This window comes from Hyalella azteca, unplaced genomic scaffold (assembly GCF_000764305.2).
Source record: "Hyalella azteca isolate HAZT.00-mixed unplaced genomic scaffold, Hazt_2.0.2 contig2102, whole genome shotgun sequence".
In the NCBI taxonomy this organism is placed as follows: domain Eukaryota; kingdom Metazoa; phylum Arthropoda; class Malacostraca; order Amphipoda; family Hyalellidae; genus Hyalella; species Hyalella azteca.
This window is the reverse complement of record NW_025932389.1, coordinates 64,481-89,436: the sequence shown is the minus strand read 5'-3', so window position 1 is coordinate 89,436 and position 24,956 is coordinate 64,481. Positions and strand designations below refer to the sequence as shown.

At 36.6% G+C, this 24,956-nt stretch overlaps 1 protein-coding gene across 2 annotated transcripts; it reads right to left on the bottom strand.

Annotated features, from left to right (window-relative positions):
- Positions 1–5,140: 5,140 nt before the first annotated feature.
- LOC108665312 lies at positions 5,141–8,656 on the bottom strand. 2 transcript variants are annotated; one of them, XR_007157253.1, is made up of 4 exons: positions 8,411–8,449; positions 7,904–8,059; positions 7,181–7,360; positions 5,141–6,917 (listed from the first exon to the last, which is right to left on the bottom strand). XR_007157253.1 is itself a non-coding variant. In XM_018152050.2 (4 exons), the coding sequence occupies exons 1-4, from the start codon at positions 8,619–8,621 to the stop codon at positions 6,778–6,780; spliced, it is 534 nt and encodes a 177-aa protein (XP_018007539.2). In that variant the 5' UTR covers positions 8,622–8,656; the 3' UTR covers positions 5,141–6,777. The 2 variants fall into 2 exon arrangements, 1 of the variants encoding a protein (XP_018007539.2); XM_018152050.2 differs by lacking the exon at positions 8,411–8,449 and adding an exon at positions 8,564–8,656.
- Between the last annotated feature and the right edge of the window lie 16,300 nt (positions 8,657–24,956).

Genomic DNA, 24,956 nt, shown 5'->3' with positions numbered 1-24,956 from the left:
TTAAATCATGTTCAGGACTGTTGTGCACCAAAATTGCAACAACAAAAATTGTATACCTACAGAAATGTTCGAGACTATACATAAGTAGATTTCATCTTCATTCATTTTGTATTAACAAACTCTTTACCTTCAACGAAAGTTAAAAACCGAAACAAAGTCCGCTTCAACCGTATTAGATTAATTTTTTCTAATTAATTTCCAGTACAATTAGATTACTTCCAGTATAAATCTGGAAGTAGAAATCCATCATCCCTAGAGAAACTTTATTCGTTAGGTCAAGAATATGTTTTCCATGCGCACACCTCGATCATGAAAAGTGGAGCAGCTTACTAATGAGCTGCAGTAAGTTCAAGCAAGCAGCCAGCCCTTGCGTGATAGCTTCCAATTCTTCACTCGATATGGTGCAACATTCTTAAGTGCTTTCTTGAGAAGCTGCTTCGTCTATGACTGTAATTATTTTGTCGCATGCTGCATAAAATTTGACATATCGACGATTGGCTGAATACCTGATCTCCTACTTATGTTGGATTAAAACTTTTTCAGTATTGTTCTATACGAAAAGTTAATAATTAATTATAATAATGAAATATATGATATAGAGTGCTAAATATAATATCATCAACTTGTCAAGTCTCGATCCTCGACCTGTGATATTTTTTTCAGATTTAAGAAACAGGCCCAAGATCCATTTAGATAAAAGCGCGAAAAACGTTCACCGATAATACATAAACTTTTTCTAGATATTGCAGTGCGGGATTGTCAACAGAATTAAATGGGCAGTCGAAGAATTTGAATTTTGAATTATATAAAATATTTAGCATCAATTTAAATCACTTGATATCAAAGCATACAGCAAGCAAAGTAAAAATTCAAATGCAAAAAACTGGCGAAAGACAGAGACCTTCCTCTGTCATTGACTTTGTAAAATCCGTCACCTCATCATGCTTCTTCCCGATTTTCTCCAGTATTCAATATTTGAAGCCGATTATGCGTGCACCTGCACGAATGTGAGCCTAAGGCCAAATCAATGATCAAACGCATTAGCTTTGAGTGTCTTGGCTTTTAGGGGTTGTACGTAAATTATGATGAACGAATCATGTAAATATAGAGCTCTTGAGAATGCTTAGGCAAACACTCGCATTCTTTCCTTATTTTTTCTTGTTCTTGGGAATATATGCCTATGATGATGATGAAAAATTGTTAATCGAAATCAAATTTGGCTCAATTGTTTACTCGTTATCAGGTAAGTCTAGTTTGCATCAGCCTTTAATCATCGTCATGATCGACGATTATTTATTTCGTTCATGTTTGGCGTTTGCTGAGCAATTTTGGCAACAGCACTGAATAAAAGACCTTGCCAATGGGTTATATGGATGGGGTCAATCACTTTTACTTCAAGCCTACCGAAAAATTTTCTTTGCTGGCGGCTGGTTTCGTGTCATCGACACTACCAGACCAAATCAAAACATTTTATCAGTTTCCTGCATACACTTACATTGCACCCAATGGTGTAATTTCATAATTTAGCAGTTAGTGTTTTATGGCATTTAGTCATTAAAACTGATTACATATGTCGGTTCGCCTAAGAGGTTTTCAATACTTAGATGAAAGGTTCAAAATATTCATCGCACATAAGAACTGAATGTTCTTCGAACTTTCTAAATAAACTGTATCACGCGATAGTTGAACTGTCGATAGTACTAGTGCTACCTCAAATATATCCCTTGTTCTTCATTTTGATGAATAATTTGTATTACTTTTAATATTAAAAGATAAAAATATTTGTAGATTCTGTATTGTATGCAAAAAATTCAAGTCCCCATAACTACATTTGCTTCAATATACAAATATACAATACTCTCAGAAACTTTCATGACTTGGCACACAACAGATTTTGCATAAATCAAACGAGAACCCCGAACTAAACAAGTTTCGTACATAATCAACTACCCATTGACACAGAATCTCCAACAAGAGGCAAAAAACATATTGACAAAATGTTATTATTTTTTTAACTTCTTTAGTTGTAAATTCATAGCTATAGCACAAATGTAAATTCATAGCAGGGTGGCCCATTGGTTAAATTTGTTAGTACCAAGATTGGAGCAGTGAGGCGCGGGTTCGATCCCAGCACTGCATGTGTGCCAGAGTGAGTTGTGAGTTCCAGAACGCACAATGCTGTGAATGCTCTGCGATGTTAAGAATCGGCGACAGACCTACGACCTACTAAACGCTGAAACCGCTATTATTAATATTATAAATAACATAAACGACTTGAAAATTATAAATATAGGTGATAATTCTCACAGCACCTTATTTTTAAACAACTTTAATTTGGAAATTCTTTTGTAAGTCAAACACAGTATTAAGAGTTGGTTGGGTCTACCAAATGATGCATAATGAGTCATTATTTACTACGGTTAACATGAAGTCATTAATACTGTTGCCCGATTATTAACAAATAATTTGATCACCTACTGATGTGCGATGAAAATCTGGTCTTCATAATCTAACAATGGAAGGGTGAATTAGTGTGACGCGAAGATGGATGTGAAGGGATATTGTTTAAATAGAAAATGTATCATAAGCCGTCGGCTGCAGTTCATGATCCTTTAAGACATGAAAAAGCTCGTTCAAACTAGATGTAAATATTTTTACTTATGTAGCATACATACGTCTCATGTCTACGGAAGACTTGGACATTTTAGTTAGGCCTGGAGCCGATGAACTTTGACAGAATTCATTCAATAACTATAACTCGCTCAAGATTGTTAAACAATTTGAAACGTTGTTATCTATTTATTTTATTCGCCTTTTCATTATATTCTTTTGCATTGTTTATAATTTATATTAGACTGCCCACAACTTAGTGTTTAATTGTTCATTCTTTATTTTCAGAAGCCGTTACAAGCAGTGGACGAGTTTGCATCCTGAACATTAATGCGAATAAATATCCAAATTCTTCACAATACAGCTTTTTTTGTTTTCGTATTTCGAAGCCCATCGAAGTACAATATTTCAGATACTGTGAAACTATAAATATTCGAAATGATGGCATTGAATAGTAATAAAGTGTTATAGCTTTTTTGGCCTCATACGATACAGCAAATGCTTAAAAATCCGAAAGAGAAAGAGATAGTGGTAAAGGTGCAAAATAATTAATTAACCTAAAAAGTGATCATGGCTTGGAGACTAAATAACAGTAATAGAATTTCTAGGCATGTAATGTCTTCGAATGTCCTTAGACTCCTTACATTGCAAATTTTTGATTCACTATATAATGCAAAATTAACAGCCTTCCGCGTCGAGTTAATTCAAAAGAATGGCAACCGATCAGTACTGTGATTGTTTGATATGAACTCGATGATGGTAGAATTGCTACGGCTTCGAGACAATCACCTAGCCTTTATTGATGTCATTAAGGAGAGACTATGTAAAGCTGGCAGCACATTTCTCTATAGCTTTACTGGACTGAACTATCTTACCAGCTCTCTCATGTTTTATTAAATAAATTAGTTAGTTACATTAATAGATCACTACTAAATAATGTAGTTATTCTTAATTAGAATTGGTTAGTAATTGTTGGGTTTTTGACAGGTTATCTTCAAAATTATCCAGAAAATCAGGTTGTGTAGCTGTGTCTTTTCAGTCAGGGCCTCTCACTTATTGAATATTCAATAACCAATCGATGACACGAAGCCTACCTGATTCTTTTGCACTTGATATCAGGAGTTCGACATTCCGAAGATAATTCTAAACTTGGGTACGAGCGGTGATATTAGTTGATTGCTCATATCGTAAATTGACTGCAAATTTAAGAGAAATAATACCATGCAAATTCGCTCATTTTACAAAAGACTTTGATAGAGCAGCGAAATCATCGGTTCTTGTAAATCAGCTCGACCTTACGTAACTACGTAGAGAAATTAATAGTAACATTTAGAACCTGACTTCACAGACTGAAGAAAAGACCAACGTGAAACAGAAAAACTGTCGATATGCCAATTTCTAGAAAGTATGAGGTAGGTATCATCTCCTCGCGCAATTTTAAATTGTTTTTGTCAAATATATATCCAACGGATGTAAAACCATCATGTCATTTATGAATAAATACCACAAAAACCAACCGTCAATACACGACACGGGAATGTTTGATCATAACCAGTCCTTTTATTAACGAGTATCATTTCTTACTAAAACATTCCAATACTTGACAAAAAAATAAATAATCCCTCCCGGTGAATAATAAGCGGTATTTTGCTTATCTTACGAAAAGAGGAAGATTCTAAAAAATTGAATCTCCCAAAAATTACTACGAAAATGGTCCCAAAGTTTTAATAGAAATCCGGTGGTTTGAAATTGATGGCTGGAGTCCTATCCATAAAATTCAGCTATCGTTTAACGATTGGCGTCGATGCTGGTGAACTTTTCCTCCATGGTGCGAGTGATGGTCTCGTTGTAAACCTCCCTTAGGTGGTTCCTCGGTCCTCCAACTAGACTCCAGAATCACAGGAAAACTTTTAAAGTACTGTACATTAGTTACCTGGAGAACTCCTTTTTTGCAGAGGTAATTTTTTCATAACAAGATTCTGTATTTTAATGTTTTTATAATAAATCAACAGTTTAATTTTGATATTAAGTTCGTTCCCAATGTTGTAATGAACGATAGATTGGAGGATCCGTTCAATGATAAGAAGAATCATTGATGGTAAGTATAGTTACCACTTACAATGTTTCAATATGACATTTGTTGTTCATGAAGACATAAGTAAGGTTGAAGCTACACAGATCGCTATATAGTAAAATTTAGTGGAAACCTTTGAATGTTATCTGATCAAAAAGCTTTATTGAATTTTCTAAATAGCCGCTTTATCCAATTACAAAAAGTACTGCTTCTTTAATGAATAACTATGTATAATTTAGAAAACTATAAGTAGAAAATGTTGGATTGCAATTAAGCTCATCAAGTATTTTGAGATCATGGTTGGATTTTATACCGTTTATTTTTTTATTATTTCTAAAGATTTATAATTTATTGCGGAAATCTTTAATCATTAGCATCGCTCAGAAAATTGTTAATCAAACATTAGGATTTCAAATTGTTTGCATTTTTATTATAATGAAATGCTCTTGTTTACAATTAAAACGAGTGCGCTGTAGCTTTGATTCAGAATCATTCAGCGAAGAGCGTGAAAGACCGAAATCTAAAGATTAAACTACTAATTTATGATCTGCAATCAAATTTGAGATGAATTATCTCCGTAATATCACGATTGGCCCCTTTACGCACAAAGATTTTTAACCATTTTATTTAGAAGCTCAATGATGGGACATGGTTTAAATGCTAACATTTGGCTTCTAATATAATTCAGCGATCAAAACTGGGACTGAGAAAAATAATTCAAAAGTGTGATTTAATTTTTATCATTCGAAGTTTGAGTGGAAGTTTGATAAATATAAAGCGATTGAAATTCATATATTATCTGGCATTACAGACTATTTGTTTATAATGACAATAGTCAATTCAGCATACATATTCATGTACAATGAACACAAAAGTGAAATGAATAGTAATCAAACTTTTACAAGGTAAAATTGCATTAAATTTAAATAATATTCGCGCAAATATCGAAGCTGACTTCTAATATGTTACATAATACTTATCGTGAATAATGACGATTGTGAGGTTGGTCCAGCCGCTTCTTGAGCAACTCCTTCAAGAATTTTGAACTTTTTTCCAGTGCATTGTTTCCCTAATTTTTTCCTCGAGTTACCAAATTTATTATGCCACAATAGGTACGTAACCAATTTTTTCAATAGCTGTCAATATTGATATAGAATGATTTATGGAATGTCAACCCTGAATAACATACGGAAAATTTCAAAATTTTTCCCCAGGGGAAAATTTAACGCCAGCATGAAAACCACTGATCTAACGAATGATCGTACGAAACCTTGAGGGATCATATGTGTTAACAATAAATTAGATTACTTAAAGATCTACCAATTATTCCACTTTCAATATACCACAAATCACTGTTATATAAGTAAACCCCTACAGATTCAAAGTGGATAACGATAGCACAACCAATTTTCATTCAGTTCATGTGAACGAGTTAATTAATAACACGGTTCTGAAGATTATTCAACGGCCTAAATTTTAGGAAATTCCTTGTCAATTGAAGTGAAATCGCGGTTAACAACCGGAGGATAAAGTAATTGAAAGGCGGTGAAGATGAAAACGTGCGGCGAAGTAAAAATGTTTTATGAAAAAACAAGCAGTGGCAGCACAAATCTCTCTTGCACTTATTTTAGCGGCCGAGATTTCGCTAGTTAAATTCTTCAAAGTGTAACTGAACTTCTGGAAAGATAAGGAATTTATCAAGAACTTCCTAAACTGTCACCGTGATTAAAAACTTTGCTTGTGCGACGAAACAACTAATTCCTTAGAGGCAACCAGAATTTGTTGTCGTTAAAATTTGAATAAATTTCCAATCGATAAATTCCAGGAATACGGAAAATTACACAGAACACTTCAGTTCTGTTTTTCGCTTCGCTGGCTTCGTAACATAAGTATCATTTACAGCGTAACTTGTATGATTTTATTCATCGATAAATCAAATTTGCAAAGAAAGATGAGCAACTAAAGATTTCCCATAGGCGAGAAAAATCAAACTACTGCACTCAATTTTGCTTACACAGATACGCGGCCTTATTTTTGCACGCGGAATCGGTCACGTGGTAGAAGTAATTGGTTCGATCTAGAAACAGTCCCGCTCAATCCGAATTCTGATTCGGATCTACTGGACCCCAGTAGGGCGATGGGTGAACTGCTGCGATGGTTCCGCTTCCAAGCCATTTCCAAGTGGCGTGATCTGATGTACGTTGCAGGCCAATCCACAGAAATTTGAGGGATGCTGTGAAAAATAACACTTGCTCAGTCATATTACACGTTTGTTCAAACAAAAGAAGTTGTGACACAAGTTTCACGAGAGAAATGTGTCATTAAGTAGATCAAATAAACAGACTTGATCTAGGACGGTCCAATAAATGGAGTTATTGACATCGTATGGAGTTATTGTCCAAATATTTCGACAGAGTGACCAGTGTCTTAAATTTTACACTCGGAAAAAAATAAGAAAATGACTACTTGCATATTCACAATGCTTTCATGACTTACATGGGGGATTCTTCAGGAGGTATTCCCGCATAGCGTCGAAGTCGATGAGGAAGTTGGCGGTGAAGAGTTGGGAGTCGAAGGGACAGGACGCGGCGGCGGCGGTGAAGTTCAGTGCGACGGTGGAGACGTAAATGCAGCCCACGTTGTTCACGAGCGTGAAGTTGACCCGGCATCCCTGGCCTGGTAAAAATGTTCATTAGTTCATTCAGCGTCATTTGGAAGTAAAACCTCAATACCATTTCAATTATTAATGCGTTTATGACTAATGAACACAAAATTAATTCATGGAGACTTATTTTAAATGCTTGTAAATCCCCGAAATCTTGATTTGAATGAACCGCAGGATGATTATACATAATCATCCTGCTTATAATGTATTATATGCATTATATAGATTATGCATATTATACATAATTATCCTGCATAATCATCGTCATCGTATAATGAGGATGATTTCAATAAATCTGGAGTCAACTTTCATTTATTTCCAATTGCTGGTAACTTATTAAATGAATGAATGCATCGCCAATAAGAATTTTGCCGGTGGGACACAGAGCATTTCCATATCTAATATAATGAAAAAAATGAATAATAACACTAACTAGATTGAGGCTATAAAATAATTGAACCTTGAACACATGCGCGGGCTGAAATAACGCGACGCTAATATTCTTAAGCTTCAGAGTGTGAGGATTGAATGTAATTTCTAGGAATTGTATTCACGTTTGTAGAAAATCCTGCTGTCAAGAGCTGGGACCGTAAGGACCGTGAGGTTTTCTGCGACGTTTTTTTCAGTGAAGGAGCAGTGGAAGTGGCGTGGTGGCTGACGCCTGATGGCTACCGCGACGCATGCTTGCCGGCACAGCGCGCGACACTCGCCTGAAAGAGTTTACAGATTCGTAAAAATCGTTATTTGAACTTTTTCCATTTATTCGTTACAGAAACATTTACGCGCTTGATTTTTACCACGACCATTCATAAATAAAACGATAGTGTCGTCTGTGTAAAGGACTTTCTTGTAGGCTAGTCATTTCGAACGTAGACTAAGCTTTCCCAGGACGCGCCTTCATGGCAGGATTACAACCAACATTCCACGACGTACGGTTTCTAGAAAGAAAATCACAAGAAAAATATACAATGAATAAAGCATGAAACGGCAATATAGAAACTACGACAAATCGATAACAATGAAAAGAAATAATAAATAATCAAACGATAAATCTAACTAACCTAATAGCTTGGTTACTCGGGTACAGCAGGCATCTAGGGTCAAACACTGAATGCTACGGCGCACTTGAAATTAACTACGTCTGGTAGGCTGATTCTATTGCTGAAAGTCCCAGTGAACCTGGAAAACGGCGGCTACCGTCTGATTAGGCTCACATGGACGCTGCACGACCGCGCTGCTCGAGATCGCAGTTGCGGCAATTTCCGCGCCCATGAAAGTCCTGAACGTATAAGCTGAGCCCTCCTCGATGCTGCAACAGACGCACAGCAGCGCCCCGAGCGCCGCTAGCAGCCGCAAGTCCATCTTGCTGGGCTGAATTTACCAGTCAACAATTACTGATAAATAAAGATGTAATTCAGATTCTATTGTATGCCTCAATAGATTCGGCAAAAATCATCGAAAAGATCAGAGCTTGGTTAACCGAGATCTGGCTCATAAAGTATTGTCATAATATTTCTTTTCGTAAAAATTATCTGTTTCACATAAAGAGCAAACAGTCGAGTAATTGTTAAAACTGAAGACGAATTTATCAACAAGCTCCTCTAATATTGGGAGTTTGACATCAATATACTATGAAATCGGGCTGTCAACTAAACTCATTTTCGTTCGAGAAATAATGTTTTTTTCCTAACATATTAAACACATTACATTTTTTGGAAATTTATTTTATTAATTTTAAACTCTAAGTAAAAACTTAATTATTATTGCAACACCGTTTTATTGGATACACATATGAGATTTTCACCCGCTCTGCCAAAGAGAAGGTGAAGCGCACTGACAAGGTTCAGTAAATCAACGCAAGCCGCTATGCCCTTGCATGCTGGAATGTAATTAAGTTGGTCTTCGATATGGACCATCTTTCTGAACATTTATAGAATAGTTGATTGATGTGTCACCGTTAACAGCACGAACTTCGCATTTAGGTTCGCGAATAGAACTTCTTCGATTTTGATATCAGGCTGAATATCAGATGACACTCAAATTTATTCGTATAGAGTTTGAAAGTAATGTGATGATAATTTAATAAAATCATAATTTAATATAATAATAATAAACTGAAATAAATAATAAGTATAAGAATTTAATATCACTCTTTATAAACTCTCTTTTCATTGGAGGATCCTTCATAAATTAATGCAGATTATTACTGTTTTTTCCTGACGAGTTAATTTTCAGACGAAATTAGCAAACTTTTTCGTGATTCCATGCGTAATAAATGCACTGAAAGTTGACAAGCACTCAAGTATTACTTATTTGACTATCCAACCCGATTATATGCGAACAAAATCATATGGACGTTTATATTCTAGTTTTTACTGCATCACCAAAAATGCTCGACACGAAGATAAAATTAGGTCATTTATCAAAATTCATTTAAAGCTCAAGTCATTTCAATCAACTTGAAATTTCAACCCAAAAAGAATTGTATTCAGTACATTTCAAGGAACACCAGCCGGTAACCAGCGAGCACGAGCAACAGCGCGAACTCAGTGGCATAAACCAATGAATTAACGATTGCGAAGCAATTCACGGGTAGAGAGTGGAACCCTAATTGCACAAAAAAAAACATTGAATGATGAATAAAAAACTGTTTACAAATCTATCCAGCACGATTTGAAGCGAAAATATGTTGTAGGCGTTACAGGCTGTTTTTGATTACAGATAGGCTTTATTTGAAAAAATGTATATAAATATATGCATAATATCAATTCTTAAGCCACATGCCCTGGAGGTGACGCTTAAAATTAAAAAATCAATCGATCACTGGTAGGCGCATGACTGAATGAGGCCCATAAGCGTTAACTCCAAATTACTGAAGCACAATATTTTACTCTAAGCGTTAAGATCAGACTATTGAAATATAAATAGTTCAATATTTGTACTCCAATGAATATATTTCTTTAATTGGTAATGCATGCTTAGATTAAACTAGTTCGTTGGGAGTCAATCACTTCGCGCTCAGGTTGTGAACTTGGAGTAAGAAGCTAATGTAGAATAACCATCACAGGCAAAACTAATTTTTCATGACCAGAAGTGGAACAGATGATAAAATATTACTAATTTTATTTAAATATTACTAATTTATTTTTATTACTAATTTCAATATTCTTCATCGTCTTTCGTAAAGTTTGAAGTCTCAAGTTGCACAACAGACAGGCATTTCCAATCTGCTGGTAAAGAAGAAATGAAAGCAGTCTTCGGTCGATACTGCTTATAGTTTCGTCACTGACTTGTGTAAATGAAACATTTGAGTTCATATTTTTTATTAAGGTTAAAAAGTACGCAACAATTACGTGAATTGGGTCTTATCCTCGAAAAATGAAATTGCCATCGCAACACTAAAGTGAAATGATGACTTTCCAGTAATTTTGCGACAGGCTCCTCCTAATAATGGAATCGAAATTAGTAAAATATGCAGCGAAAACAAAAATGACATCTAATAGGGAATTCACTCACTCACGCAGGCATGCTTTTCACTGCATACATCAACATCACCTAACCTCATTCGCACATAAGGTTAAAATTGGGATATTAATTTTATTTTTTTTTTTTTGCTTGTGTGATCCCTTTGCGGACATACCGTTAGAAACAACGAATATTCAAGTGATTACTTGCAAAACAGTAATAATGCTCTCAGAATCAGGAACATTTATTTTTGTGCATGAATTTTTTTATACAAGCTTCATAGGATATTTGTTTTAAAAAGTTAATTTTAAGGGACTGTCTACTCCATGCTTAATTATTGCTTTGGTCTGTCTTTTTGATCGCTTTGCAAATTATTATGCATCCACGAATCCTGTTAGAAGCGAATGCCAAAATAAGCGATAAGTAGAGTTTAAAAGCTAGAATTCGACTGATTGGTGCCCGTATTCATTGAATAAGAACGCCTAAATAATGGGTTGAGCAACGACACACTCTGAACGGACTACGTTCGTTTACCGCACATTTTTCCTGCCTAGTCGCATCATTCACATTTTCTTTCTTATAACAACGTCTTCGTAAAATAGATCTTACCGCTACCATTGGACAAATTTTGTCAATATGAAAACTCGATCTAGCAAAGCGCACAGTAATTCATGAGACAGTGAAGCACTAATTTTCCTGCGTATCCAATCAACGAATGTGACTCTCGGTTCGTGATAGCGAACGGAATACATTGATGGCAATTTGTGACGAACTCTGGATCTGGGTACCAGGCTAAAATACGAATGTTGCTATTGAGGTCACTTTCTCGAGTATTTCTTACAAAATTTTGAACATAATTATTTAGAAATGATTATATTAGTGCGAAAGATTACGATTCAGTTCTTGTACAGCCAGATGTATTAATCAGATCCGAGATACAATTAAGAAAACATCTATATTGCTCGCAAATGACTTCTTTTAACATTCAACTCTAACAAAAACGAAAAAATTAACACTGACAGTAATATAGTGACATATAGCATAACAAAAGAATAAATTGCGACTGCGGAAACTAGTTCTCAAAATTTGCTAATTGTTTCGCGTGTAAGCCACCGACGAAAACATGGAGAATTTGAGAAGCACACTCTGTTTGAGAAGCACATTATGGAAGTTTATCAGTCCACATACGTGCATGTGTCTATAAATGCTGGAGTTGACTCTTCCAACATTCCTTTGTTTGATTAAAAGTGAGTGTGACTGGGCTGTGTAGCTAGCTCAAGTCTGTACGTTTTTCGATGTTAGTTTACTCCAAAAAAAGATTTCTCCGATTTCTACCCTCAGCGAAGTGTTGGCAACACACCTTATTACGAGACATTGCTTGACACTGATATCGGAACGACGATCTTTTCAAACCAGTGGTGAACTTTTTGCTCGACTTGCGAAACAGTCACCAACAAAACACAAGCGTGTTTTCCTGTGCCCTTGCAGGGCGCGCTGTTGCAGAAATAGTGCTCCTTCATCACGGGTTTATTTTTTAACATAGTTTAAGGTGCTTTGGCAACTTGAGAACTTAGGCCGTAACTTTTTAAACACTTTCCTTGATAGCCACGTGACTTTTCTTAACAGCCAAAAATTGCCTGTTCAAAATATTGAGTATCAAATAAATAAAATAAAGTTAGCATTTCAACTAAGATTACTTCGAAACATGAATCACTTCACTTTAATCTCTCATTTCTTCCTAATTCCAACATTTTATGATAAAATAATTTCAAAATATGGACTTGCACCGAAGATTCAACTTCACTACGGGTGACGTTCTTTTATTTCTCACCTGCAAGCGCAAGTGACCAAAGTGCAGTTCTTTTGACCGCAGAGTTTCCGATAGGTGGCCATGGAAGGCGCGACATATGTTATGTCCTTCAACTCGTCTTAACCTCCTTTGGGCACACGCTTGCAGGTAACCTTTATACCAGCATCCCACGCGTGCAATATATCAGCTACAGTTCACCTAAAAAGTTCAAGCAACGAGGCAGCAACGTCTTATTGACATTTCAACTAACAAGTTCAAGAAAAAAACATCATACCAGTAACAAATCACCTAACGAGTTAAAAGAAGCAGCATCGTATTAGTAACAGTTCGTCTGATAAGTTCAAGGAATGAAACTAAGTACTGGGAGAGTCGTGTGCTCAGTTTCAGAATCGTACGAAGTTTCTCCTGGAAAATTTTGGAAATGCATTAGGGAGGTTGAATTTCTTTTAACTTTATACTCTTATTAATTGAAACAAGCTAATGCGACAAGTTACAATAATATGGATCACATTTTAGAGTACGTGTCTGAACTTCGCAGGTTAGAACCAGTGAAGGCTGAAGAAGTCCACTTCAGCATTGTTTCAATTGAGGCTTGAACTTCTTTCTATAGTTTCTGTTTAGAATGTTATTACCAGCTCGAACTTCTCAAACTCAGCGATAGGATGCGCGCTTGCCTTCTATGATGGTAATAAATATCCTTGGATATGACCGGTAGGGAATGAACTGAACTTGAGGAAATTACTCATAGTGACCAATAGTAACTTCTCATGTAGTAGTATGAATAAAGAAGAAAGATTAAAAAAATAAATTGCTCACCAATTGCCGATTCATGACGTTTTTCAATACCTCGTCAATCGTGTCGATTCACGAGGTATTGCATTCGTATATTTATTCCGAATTCTAAAAACTTTTCATTTTACAGAGCATGTACCGGTAATTATGCTCTATTCAGCAACTTCATGTTTTATACAAAATCAGCCACGGAATTTGCCATATTTACACAACGTGTTTCATGATTATGCTGAGAATTGTGAACATCATATCTTATATTCGAGATCTCGCCACTCCCTCTCAGTCTGCTAGCTGTTGTTTCTTCCATGCCTGCGACTTAGAGCAGCATTATATATCTACGAAGAAGAGGTTCATGACTTCATGATCACTTCCAAGGTTATCGGCCTCTCTAATAAAAACTACCGGTAGTAGCAAAAATTTCCTCGTAGACAATTCCCAACTTTTTATGAAACACCCACGGCACATTTTCCAAATTGCGATTGTCTTCCCAGTTTGAAATTGCAGTTGCCGATCATTACAAGTGCATCTATGCATCGTTAGTATCGTTTTCTTCGTTATCATTTCTCATCATTAGTAACGTTAGTTTCGTACAAAATTTCTTCTCGCTTCGCATCACCGGCATGTGGAGCAGCCTCCCCTGTTACATCGTTGGCGCTCCGAGTATGAACGCGTTCAAGAAGAAGCTATGGAAAATGTATAGTTAGACTTGAGATGCCTAGCACCATATCGAACCCGGTGGAAGTCTAGTAGCTACTTCAAACTATCGTCAGTCATGAAAAAATCCGGTCAAATGACACGATTTTAGTTCTTCTGTGAACAAGTCACGAAAAGTAAAAAAATCGACGACAGGCCACATCGGGCCTAATCTGCAGCACTGACATCACTATGTTGTGTTATGTTATGTTGTGTTGTGTTGTGTTGCTTTGTGTTGTGTTGTGTTGCTTTGTGTTGTGTTGTGTTGTCTTGTGTTGTGTGGTGTTGTGTTGTGTTGTGTTGTCTTGTGTTGTCTTGTGTTGTCTTGTGTTGTCTTGTGTTGTCTTGTGTTGTCTTGTGTTGTCTTGTGTTGTGTTGTGTTGTCTTATGTTGTGTTGTGTTGTCTTGTGTTGTCTTGTGTTCTTGTGTTGTCTTGTGTTGTTTTGTGTTGTGTTGTGTTATCTTGTGTTGTGTTGTATTGTCTTGTCTTGTCTTGTCTTGTGTTGTGTTGTCTTGTGTTGTCTTGTGTTGTGTTATCTTGTGTTGTCTTGTCTTGTCTTGTCTTGTGTTGTCTTGTGTTGTCTTGTGTTGTGTTGTGTTGTGTTGTCTTGTCTTGTCTTGTCTTGTGTTGTCTTGTGTTGTCTTGTCTTGTCTTGTGTTGTCTTGTGTTGTCTTGTCTCTGTCTCTTATACACATCTAGATGTGTATAAGAGACAGATGTTATGTTATGTTATGTTATGTTATGTTATGTTATGTTATGTTATGTTATGTTATGTTATGTTATGTTATGTTATGTTATGCTAGTTTATGTTATGTTATGTTATTTCTAATTAATTAAACCTTGAGTTTGGGATTAACATCCTAGAAGTCTCTTTGATGCACTAATTGCATATTATTTAATACAACTTTTGTCAGGATTAGAAGAAGAGTCTCGTTTTACAATTTGGATAGTTCTAGGCCCAAAGGATACCTGTTCCAAAGAATCCAATTTTTTGTCTTCTACTGCTTGGCAGTCAGACGGCAGCAGCGGTAAGGATATCCCGGCTCAGTCGCCGGCCTCCTCCACCTCCTACGCGTACACACACACTCACTCACTCCCTCAAACATCCCCCACTTACTGCCCCCAAATTCCTCTCTGTCTCTCTTTCTTTCTTCTGCTCGCCCGCCACAGATCTGGAGACTTCACATGACGCTTCAGACGCCATCCGTGGTTGAGAGCGAGTTCAGTTCTCATTACGATTACGAGACACACAGTGGTTCAATATTAGACCTTTTTCCAGTAGACCTATGCAGAGTAAAGAAATTTAAAGCTGCCAAAAACAATTCGAGCCCAACAATTAACCATGGTTAAAATTTAAAGTTACCTAACTTGCAAAGTAAACACTGAATATTAATCTTACGGCTTCTTACGATATCCACTTGGATAACTATTGTTAAAATATTTCAATTTAATCCAATATCTATAAATTACTCCCTATCTGAAAATTTGCGCGATGTCGGTCGCCATCCAGTCACCAGCGAAACCCCAACCCCAAACCTCCGCTTTTCGCGAGAACGTAACTAATGCTCTGTGTTCACGCAGACACGGCGCAGTCAATATCAATACGTACTCATCCACAAAACTCAATTAATTTTATGAGTTTCCGGAAACTATTTGGATACAACATATGGCGTGGTAAGAGAAACAGAAAATGGCCAATAAAAATGGCGACTAAGACAGCAACGAATGCCTAATTTTTTGCAGAAATTGTAGCTTGTCTTGACGTGGTCATGGTGTTGGTCCATGGCAGGCGGCAATGGTTGCACCACCACTCTGGGTCAACGCTCGTCCCGCCTCTTCTCCTCCATTAGACTGTGCATGATAGCTCAAGACAAATTTCGTTATATTCTTTGACAATATTCTCTAGGCTTCGATTCAGAACCGTTAGTAAGTCGATTTGATTATTTTATTTATTTTGAGGTCCAAATCAAATCGAAATATTATTACTGATCACTACTTCTAACAACCATGACGGAATAATTACTCGCATCTGTTCACTACTTTTGACGAGTGTATGTTGTGATACTGATTTACATGTGGCCTTATCACAGTGTTGAATGATATTGAAACAGTGATTCATTCATCAATGTCCTAATTCTAATAGAATTCATTTCTGGAAAGATTGAAATGCATTTATTGAAAGCCAGGCTGGTCATCACAATCACATATCATCGAATTGACTATCGACAAATTAGTAAGCTAATACAACAGAAGGTGGATCAAGAATTCAACAGTACTGCAAATTTTTTTTCACTGAGATTTGAGTATTCAATGTATGATTTACACACATTATTTGTTCGAATGTCGTTCTGTGCGGAGTGTAAAAATGAAACTGCTTTGACAGGCCTAACCTAGTCATGGCATTCAACACCTGCGACAGCTTGAGACCTGAATTCTTGGTCAGGGTAATGGATCATTTAGCGAGAATCTCATAGCAATAATTTATTATAACGAAACATAACTTGTTTACAGTAACGATAATTATTTTTCAATTGTATCACTATGGAAAAAATGAAAAGACTTTCATGAGCATTTACTTCTTCAAATTGTTTTATATATAAAATGTAACGCAGTGAGTCAGCTAAGAAGAAAGTTTTTTTCAGCAACATGAGGAAATTAACGACTTAGCATCATTTACCAATCGTAAATATTCATACAATTTATTTTAATTAAAGGCATATTTTCGTATCTGGAGTTTTCTTGGTATGAGTCGTTGCTGTGGACCGAAGTCTCAGAGCAGAGCGAGAGAAGGTAAGCTCGAATGGTCGACTCCTGGCCCTGGGGGCAACCGTCTTCCTCAGGTATGTCGGAGCTGCCCGAGCCCGTCTCCAGATCCACCTGCGTTTGCTGCCATGACGCACCACATTCCCAGAAGCCGGATAGCCTCCACAACTCTACCTGGTCACCCTAATGTATCAAACCACAAGTATTTCCGTAAAATCGCCTCTTAAATTTGCCAATAGAATAAACTAAGGTCATTGATATTATTTACATTGAAGAATCTCAGATTAAGAAAGTTTCAAACATTGTGGTGATGCTGATTGAAAAATTTTCGTTTTCAAAGAAGTAAAAATTGTTCAGGAATCAAAACATTTCATTAAATAAATGAAAATTTAGTTTTTAATAATTCGAAACAAATAAATCATATTATATTACAACACCTCGGGAGAAATCACAAGGAAGCATCGATATTTCAAGGATGCATATGACTACAAGCAATTCACTCAACTCATTTGCCATGTTATCCACTTCTTGAAGCTCCATCGTCAGCTTTTTACTCTATCGCTAAGAGTTTCATGGAAATGACAATATTCATCGAATCGCAACTTCAAATTATTTTGATGAACATTCATTGCTAACGCATTTACTGTTTCGTTATTTTTTTCTTTGAATTTCAGGAAAAATGTCAGAACATATATCCTCTATTTCATCTTATTTTCTGTCAGAAGCAGATGGGCGCGTCTGGCAGAGCGGACGGCGCTTCACCGGCAGGCGGTCCTGAGGCATTTCCGCCACAGCAGCGTGGGCCCAGGATGAGAAAACCTAACCTGAGCGTCCGGTCCAAATTACTCAGGTTCCCATGTCGTGAGTTGCCGTACAGAACGATCAATGGCACACAAAACGGAATAATATATGAATAGTATTATACTTCATTAAATTACGACAGTTATCTAACAAGTACAATGTCTATAAATTATTGTGACTGATTTTTCACATCAAAAATTAGGTGTTTGTAGTGTCCTTACAAAATATACTCCAGCGACTCAGTAATCCGTGCTGCCTATCCCTTCCGTGTCTTCCTACTCCATGCGCGCCATAACAAAGTACTCCATACTCGTTATACTTTGTTTTTCGAATATTTGGTTTTCGAGCATTCAACGTGAAAGCTGCAATTACAAATTAGCAAAAAATGACATGCAAACTTGATTCTGTTACATTTACTTAATTAGCTCTGATGGAACAGTGTAATCTGACCTCGCGATCAACCCATTGATTTTGACATACTCCACGAGGGTTGGGAACTGCAGAAAGTACAATGGGACTTAGAAGTTGTACCGTGTTAGTATCATGATACTGGGAAGTAACTTTGCTAGTAACATGAGAAGCAGTCCGTTTCGTCAGATAACAATTACTATTTGTAGGGTTAAGCTAAAAAAATAACTATTTAATGACACATGCTCTGCGGCATCAAAAGAAATCTCGACCATAAATAAATAATTTAAATAATTTAATTTAATAATAATAATTTAAATCATTTTGCGTGAGAAAAAGTTAGCTTAAGTTGAGTGCTAGAAGCTCCTTTTGATGTCATTCGTAACGCTTGTGCTAACACAAGCGTTCTTGGCGACTCATGGCAACTTAGCGGCTGCGAATTATGTACGTTCGCACACAATCATGTGTTGTCGCTCAAGCCATTCTCGATACTGCGTGACGTCACTGGTCTTGGAATTCTCCCCCTTTCAATCTAGTAAACTTTGAATAAAACTCGTCTCACGCAAATCAGTCGATTTAGTCATCAGAGCTGATAAATAAGCTGAGAAATTGCCTTGAAATTAAAGCGGCTTCCAGGCATGAATAAAAAGAAGCGCTTATCGACAAGTCAATTTTTCAAGATGTAAAGTTGACAGTATCGCGATTATTAGAATATCATAGCTCACATACTTTAAAAGGCTAAATAAATATCATTAGGATACACGAAAAAATTTGTTTGCTAAGAATGGCCTCAAAAATATATAACTGCTTGCAATACTGTATTCTACCGGCCTTCTCTACGTTGTAAGGATCAAAGACATGCGCTGCATCTACGTAGTAATAACGAAAAGACCTACTATTGACGAAACGGGTAAAATGCATGGTATGGTCTAGGAGAGTTTTTTTCCTAACTATATGTGCTTGACGCCATCTGTTATCAGAGATAACTATTCAAGGGTAACATACTCTTATTAGCCGAAACCTAATGTCATTGTGTTGCTATTATTCTTTTCCTATTTTAATTTATTTCCAAGTTCCGTGTCGAATCCGGGATTGCGGCCTCAGACGATGGTGTCGTCAGCATTAATCAAAACTGCCGGCAAAATCTCCCAAATTTGCAAACTCGACATTAATGCCATGCCATGGATCGTCAGCGTTCTTGCACAACATCGGATATTGGAACCTATGTAGTTGATTAAAACACGTTCTTCTGTCGAGTCAGGTAAATTCCTCCTTGAAATTGCAATTAATATCTCTAATGTCATTTCATTGTGAGAATGCAATTCACTGCAAAAAATATGGAAGGGTTCTAATAAATTCTTTTACCGAACAAATGATCTGATTGAAACCAGGGATGAACTCAACAAACAAAAGAAGAATTTCTCGAAAATAAGAGCAAACTGTCATCAAATGAGACAAGAACGAAAGCAGTTTCCCGAACCTTAGATCCGTAAAATCTCATGGACACGCGAGCTCTATGTCTGTCTTTATTTTTCCATGGGCCTATTTCTTGAGTGCCGACACTTCTATTCTATTCTTTATGGTGTGTAACGGTATGAGCGGATTTTATCACATGTACCATTCAGCTATCCGTGGAAGCAATTCAGCTCCTTCAGACAATGAGTCAAGTTCCTAGTATGGTCGCGCGCTGCTCCAACCACTCGTCTCAAGGTTCATTGACGTCACAGCAACGTGCCTTCACTGCAACTGAATGCAACACGTCACAAATTTTGCAAGCAAAAACATCTGGTTTTGCTATCAGACATTTTCGTTAAGCGAGCTGATGCATTCGTACAGATTTTTCAGCAATCATTAATATATTTGAATGCAACGAGTATCTTTTGTCGCTATCATGTGTTTCATAAATTATTTAAATTCAGCTTAAATTAATTGAGTCAGAAATGCAACAATAACCTCGAATATTCGATCTTTTATTTCTTGAAAAATTATTTCATAGGAGCCTTAGAAAAGTAATGTCTCAAATGTCTAGACAATCGGATAATTTGTTGGTAAATAGTTTATTATGCTCTTTAACCTATATTAATCATGATCTTAGTGAAGTGTAGCCATTGCTGGATCCCTTACTATGTTTGATTAAAACATATCAGTATTCCAGTAGCCAACTTAAAACACCTACATAACTTTATTCTGTGAAACTCCAGAAGAAGTAATAGCAATGTTCGGCTCCGACCCTCCACGCTTGCTATAGCTGTCTCTCAAGTTCATATTCTTCAGACGAAGTCTCTGGATTCGTGATATTGTCACGCGAATTAGTCGCAGTTCCTGGCGCTATCGCATGGATACCGGAGCCGCAATAATTGTAGTATAATTGAGCTATAGTTATACTTTGTATGGGACGGGACACTTAAGTACCTCGGTAACTGTGTTGTTGTGTAATGTAAATTAGCTGTCACGCGGCTTATCGACTAAATACTTCGGATAACCGTTCATCAATTGATTTCCTTCCCACGATTCTTGCAATCAACGATTCTTCCTAGAGCGTGTAAATTACTGCACGGAATATTTTTGTAATAAGCAACGAATTGTGGATTACGAACTTGTGCATCAACCCAATAAAATTAATGTACGAAACAGTTATTTTTTGCTTCGTAGCCTGAAATTATTCCTCTGACAAAGTTTAAATCTCTCAAAATGCTATACACAGGGATTAACATTTGGCCCGTATTGACCTCCACGTACCCGCTATAAGCGTAAAATTTATCACTGTAGTCAAGGTACACAGCGTGCGTTCTACAAACTGGACTTATACTTTTACTTCGTACAAAAGGAATTTCCTAATCCATGATAATATGATAGCTAAAGATTTATTCTGTTAGCCGTTATATTTGCAGCGTTTAATAAGTCGTTGGCTGTGAGCTTGATTTTGTAGAGGTTTTAGTCGTATGGTTTCTAATTAAAGATAACAAGCTGACGTATGACATAATGTATTGTCTGTTAGTAATATTTCCATTATACTTTTCTTGGCATCGTAAATAGAGCGTACAGGCTCATCATATATAGTTTTGAATAGCTCGTAAATAGTTAATCCTAGAATAACTAAAAATCATTGTTAACTGCTCTAATCATTGATGTCAAACAATTTAAACAATTTTTTATGGCAGACATCGCTCCTAAGCACGACGTTTCTTTTTTATATTTATAAAGTATAATCCAACACAAGGCATGAAATACTACTAGCCTGAAGGTGGAATGTGCAACTAGATTTGTTTTAACGTACATGCACGCACGTAGGATTTGCTACATGCACACACGTGTGGTTTGCTATATTTCCCGAAAAGAAGTTTTGATTTCGTGTAAAACGGAAGACTTTGAAGGCACTTAGCTGACATCCGGTCCGACTTCTATTAGCCTTCCCAATCATAACGGCATTTATTTCTATTTATTTCCTGTCCGTTTAACAACCTCTAATATGCGAGACGAATTTCAATTCTCATCTCCAGACGCCGGAAATATCCAATGAAGTCGGCGAGATTCCTCTAATGTTTAATTATAGTGCCGTATATGACATTATTGTAAGCGTAATAGATAAATACTTAATAGAGTAAAACAAGAACTGGTATTTGATTGTCATTTGCTACTTGATCAATAAACTATAGCTTTAATTTTTCATGAATAGATCAGTTATTCAAAACAAGCACAGGACAACATTTTCTCCGAAAGCAACAATAGCCTCGCATTGAAAAACTTATACTCTCAAATTTATTCTGCACATGGCTTTGATGAAAGGTGTCAACATTAATTATTGAACATAGTAACAACGAAAGTTAAGAGTTTAGACACGAAGAGAGTTTGACACCACGCAATTTAAGCTGGCTGGATCTTCACCACAAGGTGCAACCCGTCCACGTGACCACCATGACGATGGTGGCCGACTGCTGTCAAACAAGATATTGTAAATGTAACATCATCGCGAGAATATCAAGATTTGCTCGCATTGAATTCAAATAGACTAAAGTAGAACCTATAGGATAACATTAGACTAGCTATTTATATTGCGCTCATACCGGCAAAAAGGAATTAGTTTTTTACAGAAAATATCATATTGAATCTCAGAACATGTACGAGTATAATACGGTCATGCTATTTGTATGTGAAATTTTCAAAACTCTGGCCACATGAGAATAAAATAATCATAAGATTAAATCCCGAAAATGACGACTTGCGAGCAGCACTGCTTTTGATGACTGTGGGAAGGATCATGGAGCCTGAAAGCTTGTTCTAGAAAGAAGTGTGGCAGGGCCATGTCAGAGCTTGTCTATAAAACCTAATTTTCTCGAGACTTTCCAAAATCAGTACAAGCAAACTTAAATGATAAAACACAAGTTAATCAATCTAGTCGACTCGTGTTAAAAAATAGCATTGAATAAATCTGGCTACGTAAGAGGCTAATGTGATAATTATTATAAACTATTTGAACATTCTTATCGTTTTTTTATCATAAATAATTCGGATTCAAAAGTTGGCCGGAGGCCATTATTATGAATGAGGCCGAGGCCGACATAACAATGTCCTGTATAATGACTAAAAAATAATTTCTTCAAACTCGTCATTTTTTCTCATCGTATGCGGCTTGGCAGAAACTGATAAGTAATGTCCAAATGCTATAATGGTACCAATCCTAAGCTGATTTTGTTTAGTTCGTGGTATCGTGGGAAGAAAGTTTTTGATACAATGGTGATTTCTGTCAATGACCTCGCAAGAAATATTATTTCAAATTATGTTCAGAACCTATACAAGAATTTGACATTTTTCGTGAGGTATGGATTTTGTGCACTTCTTCTCAAAAACACAATATCCTTGTGTAATTGGTTATCTGACGCTCATCGTCTATATATGAATTACCTTATTTTATGGGGAAAATAAATGGGTGTGAGTGAAATGAAACAATTGAGACTCAGTTCGGCAGGAGCAAATGTTAATTGATGAGCAACATAATATCGGCTGCATTCACTTCGGTATCGAGCCATGGCGACAGGAAGTCAAGTGGTTGCTGCGACCGATGGGGTCGGCGGATTTCAGACCTGCCTTATCTACCGTTGCAGTCAACAACTTCGTACAGTCGTATCATTTATACGTGACGATGAAACTCTCACGCTATGAACAGCCAACGAATGCATAGAGTCGAAAACGAAATTTGCTCTAACATTCTGCCCTTAGAATACTATTAGTTCTTGGACCTTATGAAGTAAGATTTAAGCTGGATTCCAATTGATTATTGTCATCTAATGAGTCTAAGAAAAAATGTAATTATTTTGGTAATGTTTAAAACAATATGTAGATACTAGAATTATTATGCATCTATCTAACATGATCGTTACAGGCAGATTTATCCTCATTCGTATTCCAGCAGTCAAAATTTTTAAATGAGTATATAGATGCAGAGTTGACGTTGCAAATTCTACCTAAGCTTACAATCACGGCGCAGACTGTACGGAACTGGCGACCCTTCGCCGATTGAGCCGCACGAGAACGTAACGCTCATGCGGGCTTCCGGTTCAACGGAACACTGGCTTTGAGTAGCGTTCTTCGTGCTCTTATTTAATTTTTTGTTAGGGCGAAAGCCGTTATTAACTTTTAATCGAACTTCATCGACGTGAAGAATAAATAAATCGATCGATTTCAGTTTCTTATAGTCATGAATTCGCATGAGCATTTTTTGAAGTATTTCTTAGTTATGATTTTCATCCAGTTAAATCTATTATCAGAGTACGGTAATTTGTACTCTGTTGGTCTACACTACAGTATGTTCACAGAACACACATGAGACCCATCGGCAAAAAAAGTGTTTTTGTACCAGCGAAAGCTTCACGTGCGTTGTATTCATTAGATTGTTAAGAAGGTACAGTTTCAAGTTTTTGTCCTGCCTTTCATTGCGTTCAAGAGGCTTATATGTTGTCATCCACCCCAAAAGTTTGCAAAATCGACATGGCAGCTGTGCGGCGCATGCGCAGATTTTCAATACAGTTGCAATTTATCGATTGCAAGAAATTCAATAGCACGCGACCGGCGCGAGTGGCATACGTTTGCCTCAGGGAGAAACGCCAACCGTATACATGACGCTCAATAATTACTCGACTACACTGGACAGCTGGCTTCTCAACGATGCATTCTGAATTATGTATTCAGTACTTGACAACTCTCGGAAGTCAAAGTACCTACTCTACTCCATAGGGAGGACGATATTTTTGGCAACGGGTGCGACTCTCATTCGTATTCCAGCCATGACGACCGATCGAAGTGTTGTTGGAACAACTCGCTATGTTGTCCCGTACTCTGATTCATTATTTCGTTGTGTATACGTTCCTCGTCTGCGAGGAACGTATGCATCACAGTATGATCATATTCGTCTGCAAATGAATGAGTCGATTGCAAATGCGATTGATTAATTAATGATCAAGAAGTTCGTCTTTTCATTAATAAGATTAAGTCGTCTGCTCGATTGTAGTGGTTCACAATATGAAATAATAGTCGCTTTCGCAGGAGACATGAAGAGAATTCCATGTGGGTAATATCGCACTATTTTAAAATTCTCTTCTTATCTCTCAGCATTTGTGAAAATTTCAATTTTTCCTTCTGATGATGAAAAATTGTCAATTAATTTAATAATCGATTCTCCTAATCGAATGCCTAAATGCTAGCAACATGTCAATGAAAAACATGGAGCTCTGTAACGGAGCATAATTTTTTATTTTGATGCTGTGACTAAATCGTATATCTTTAGCATATACAATTGTGCCCAGTTCAATGGTCCACTTAATTCAGCTGTGAAACTCTAAATATATTCTTATTCCAGTTATTCGCATTTTCACGGTCA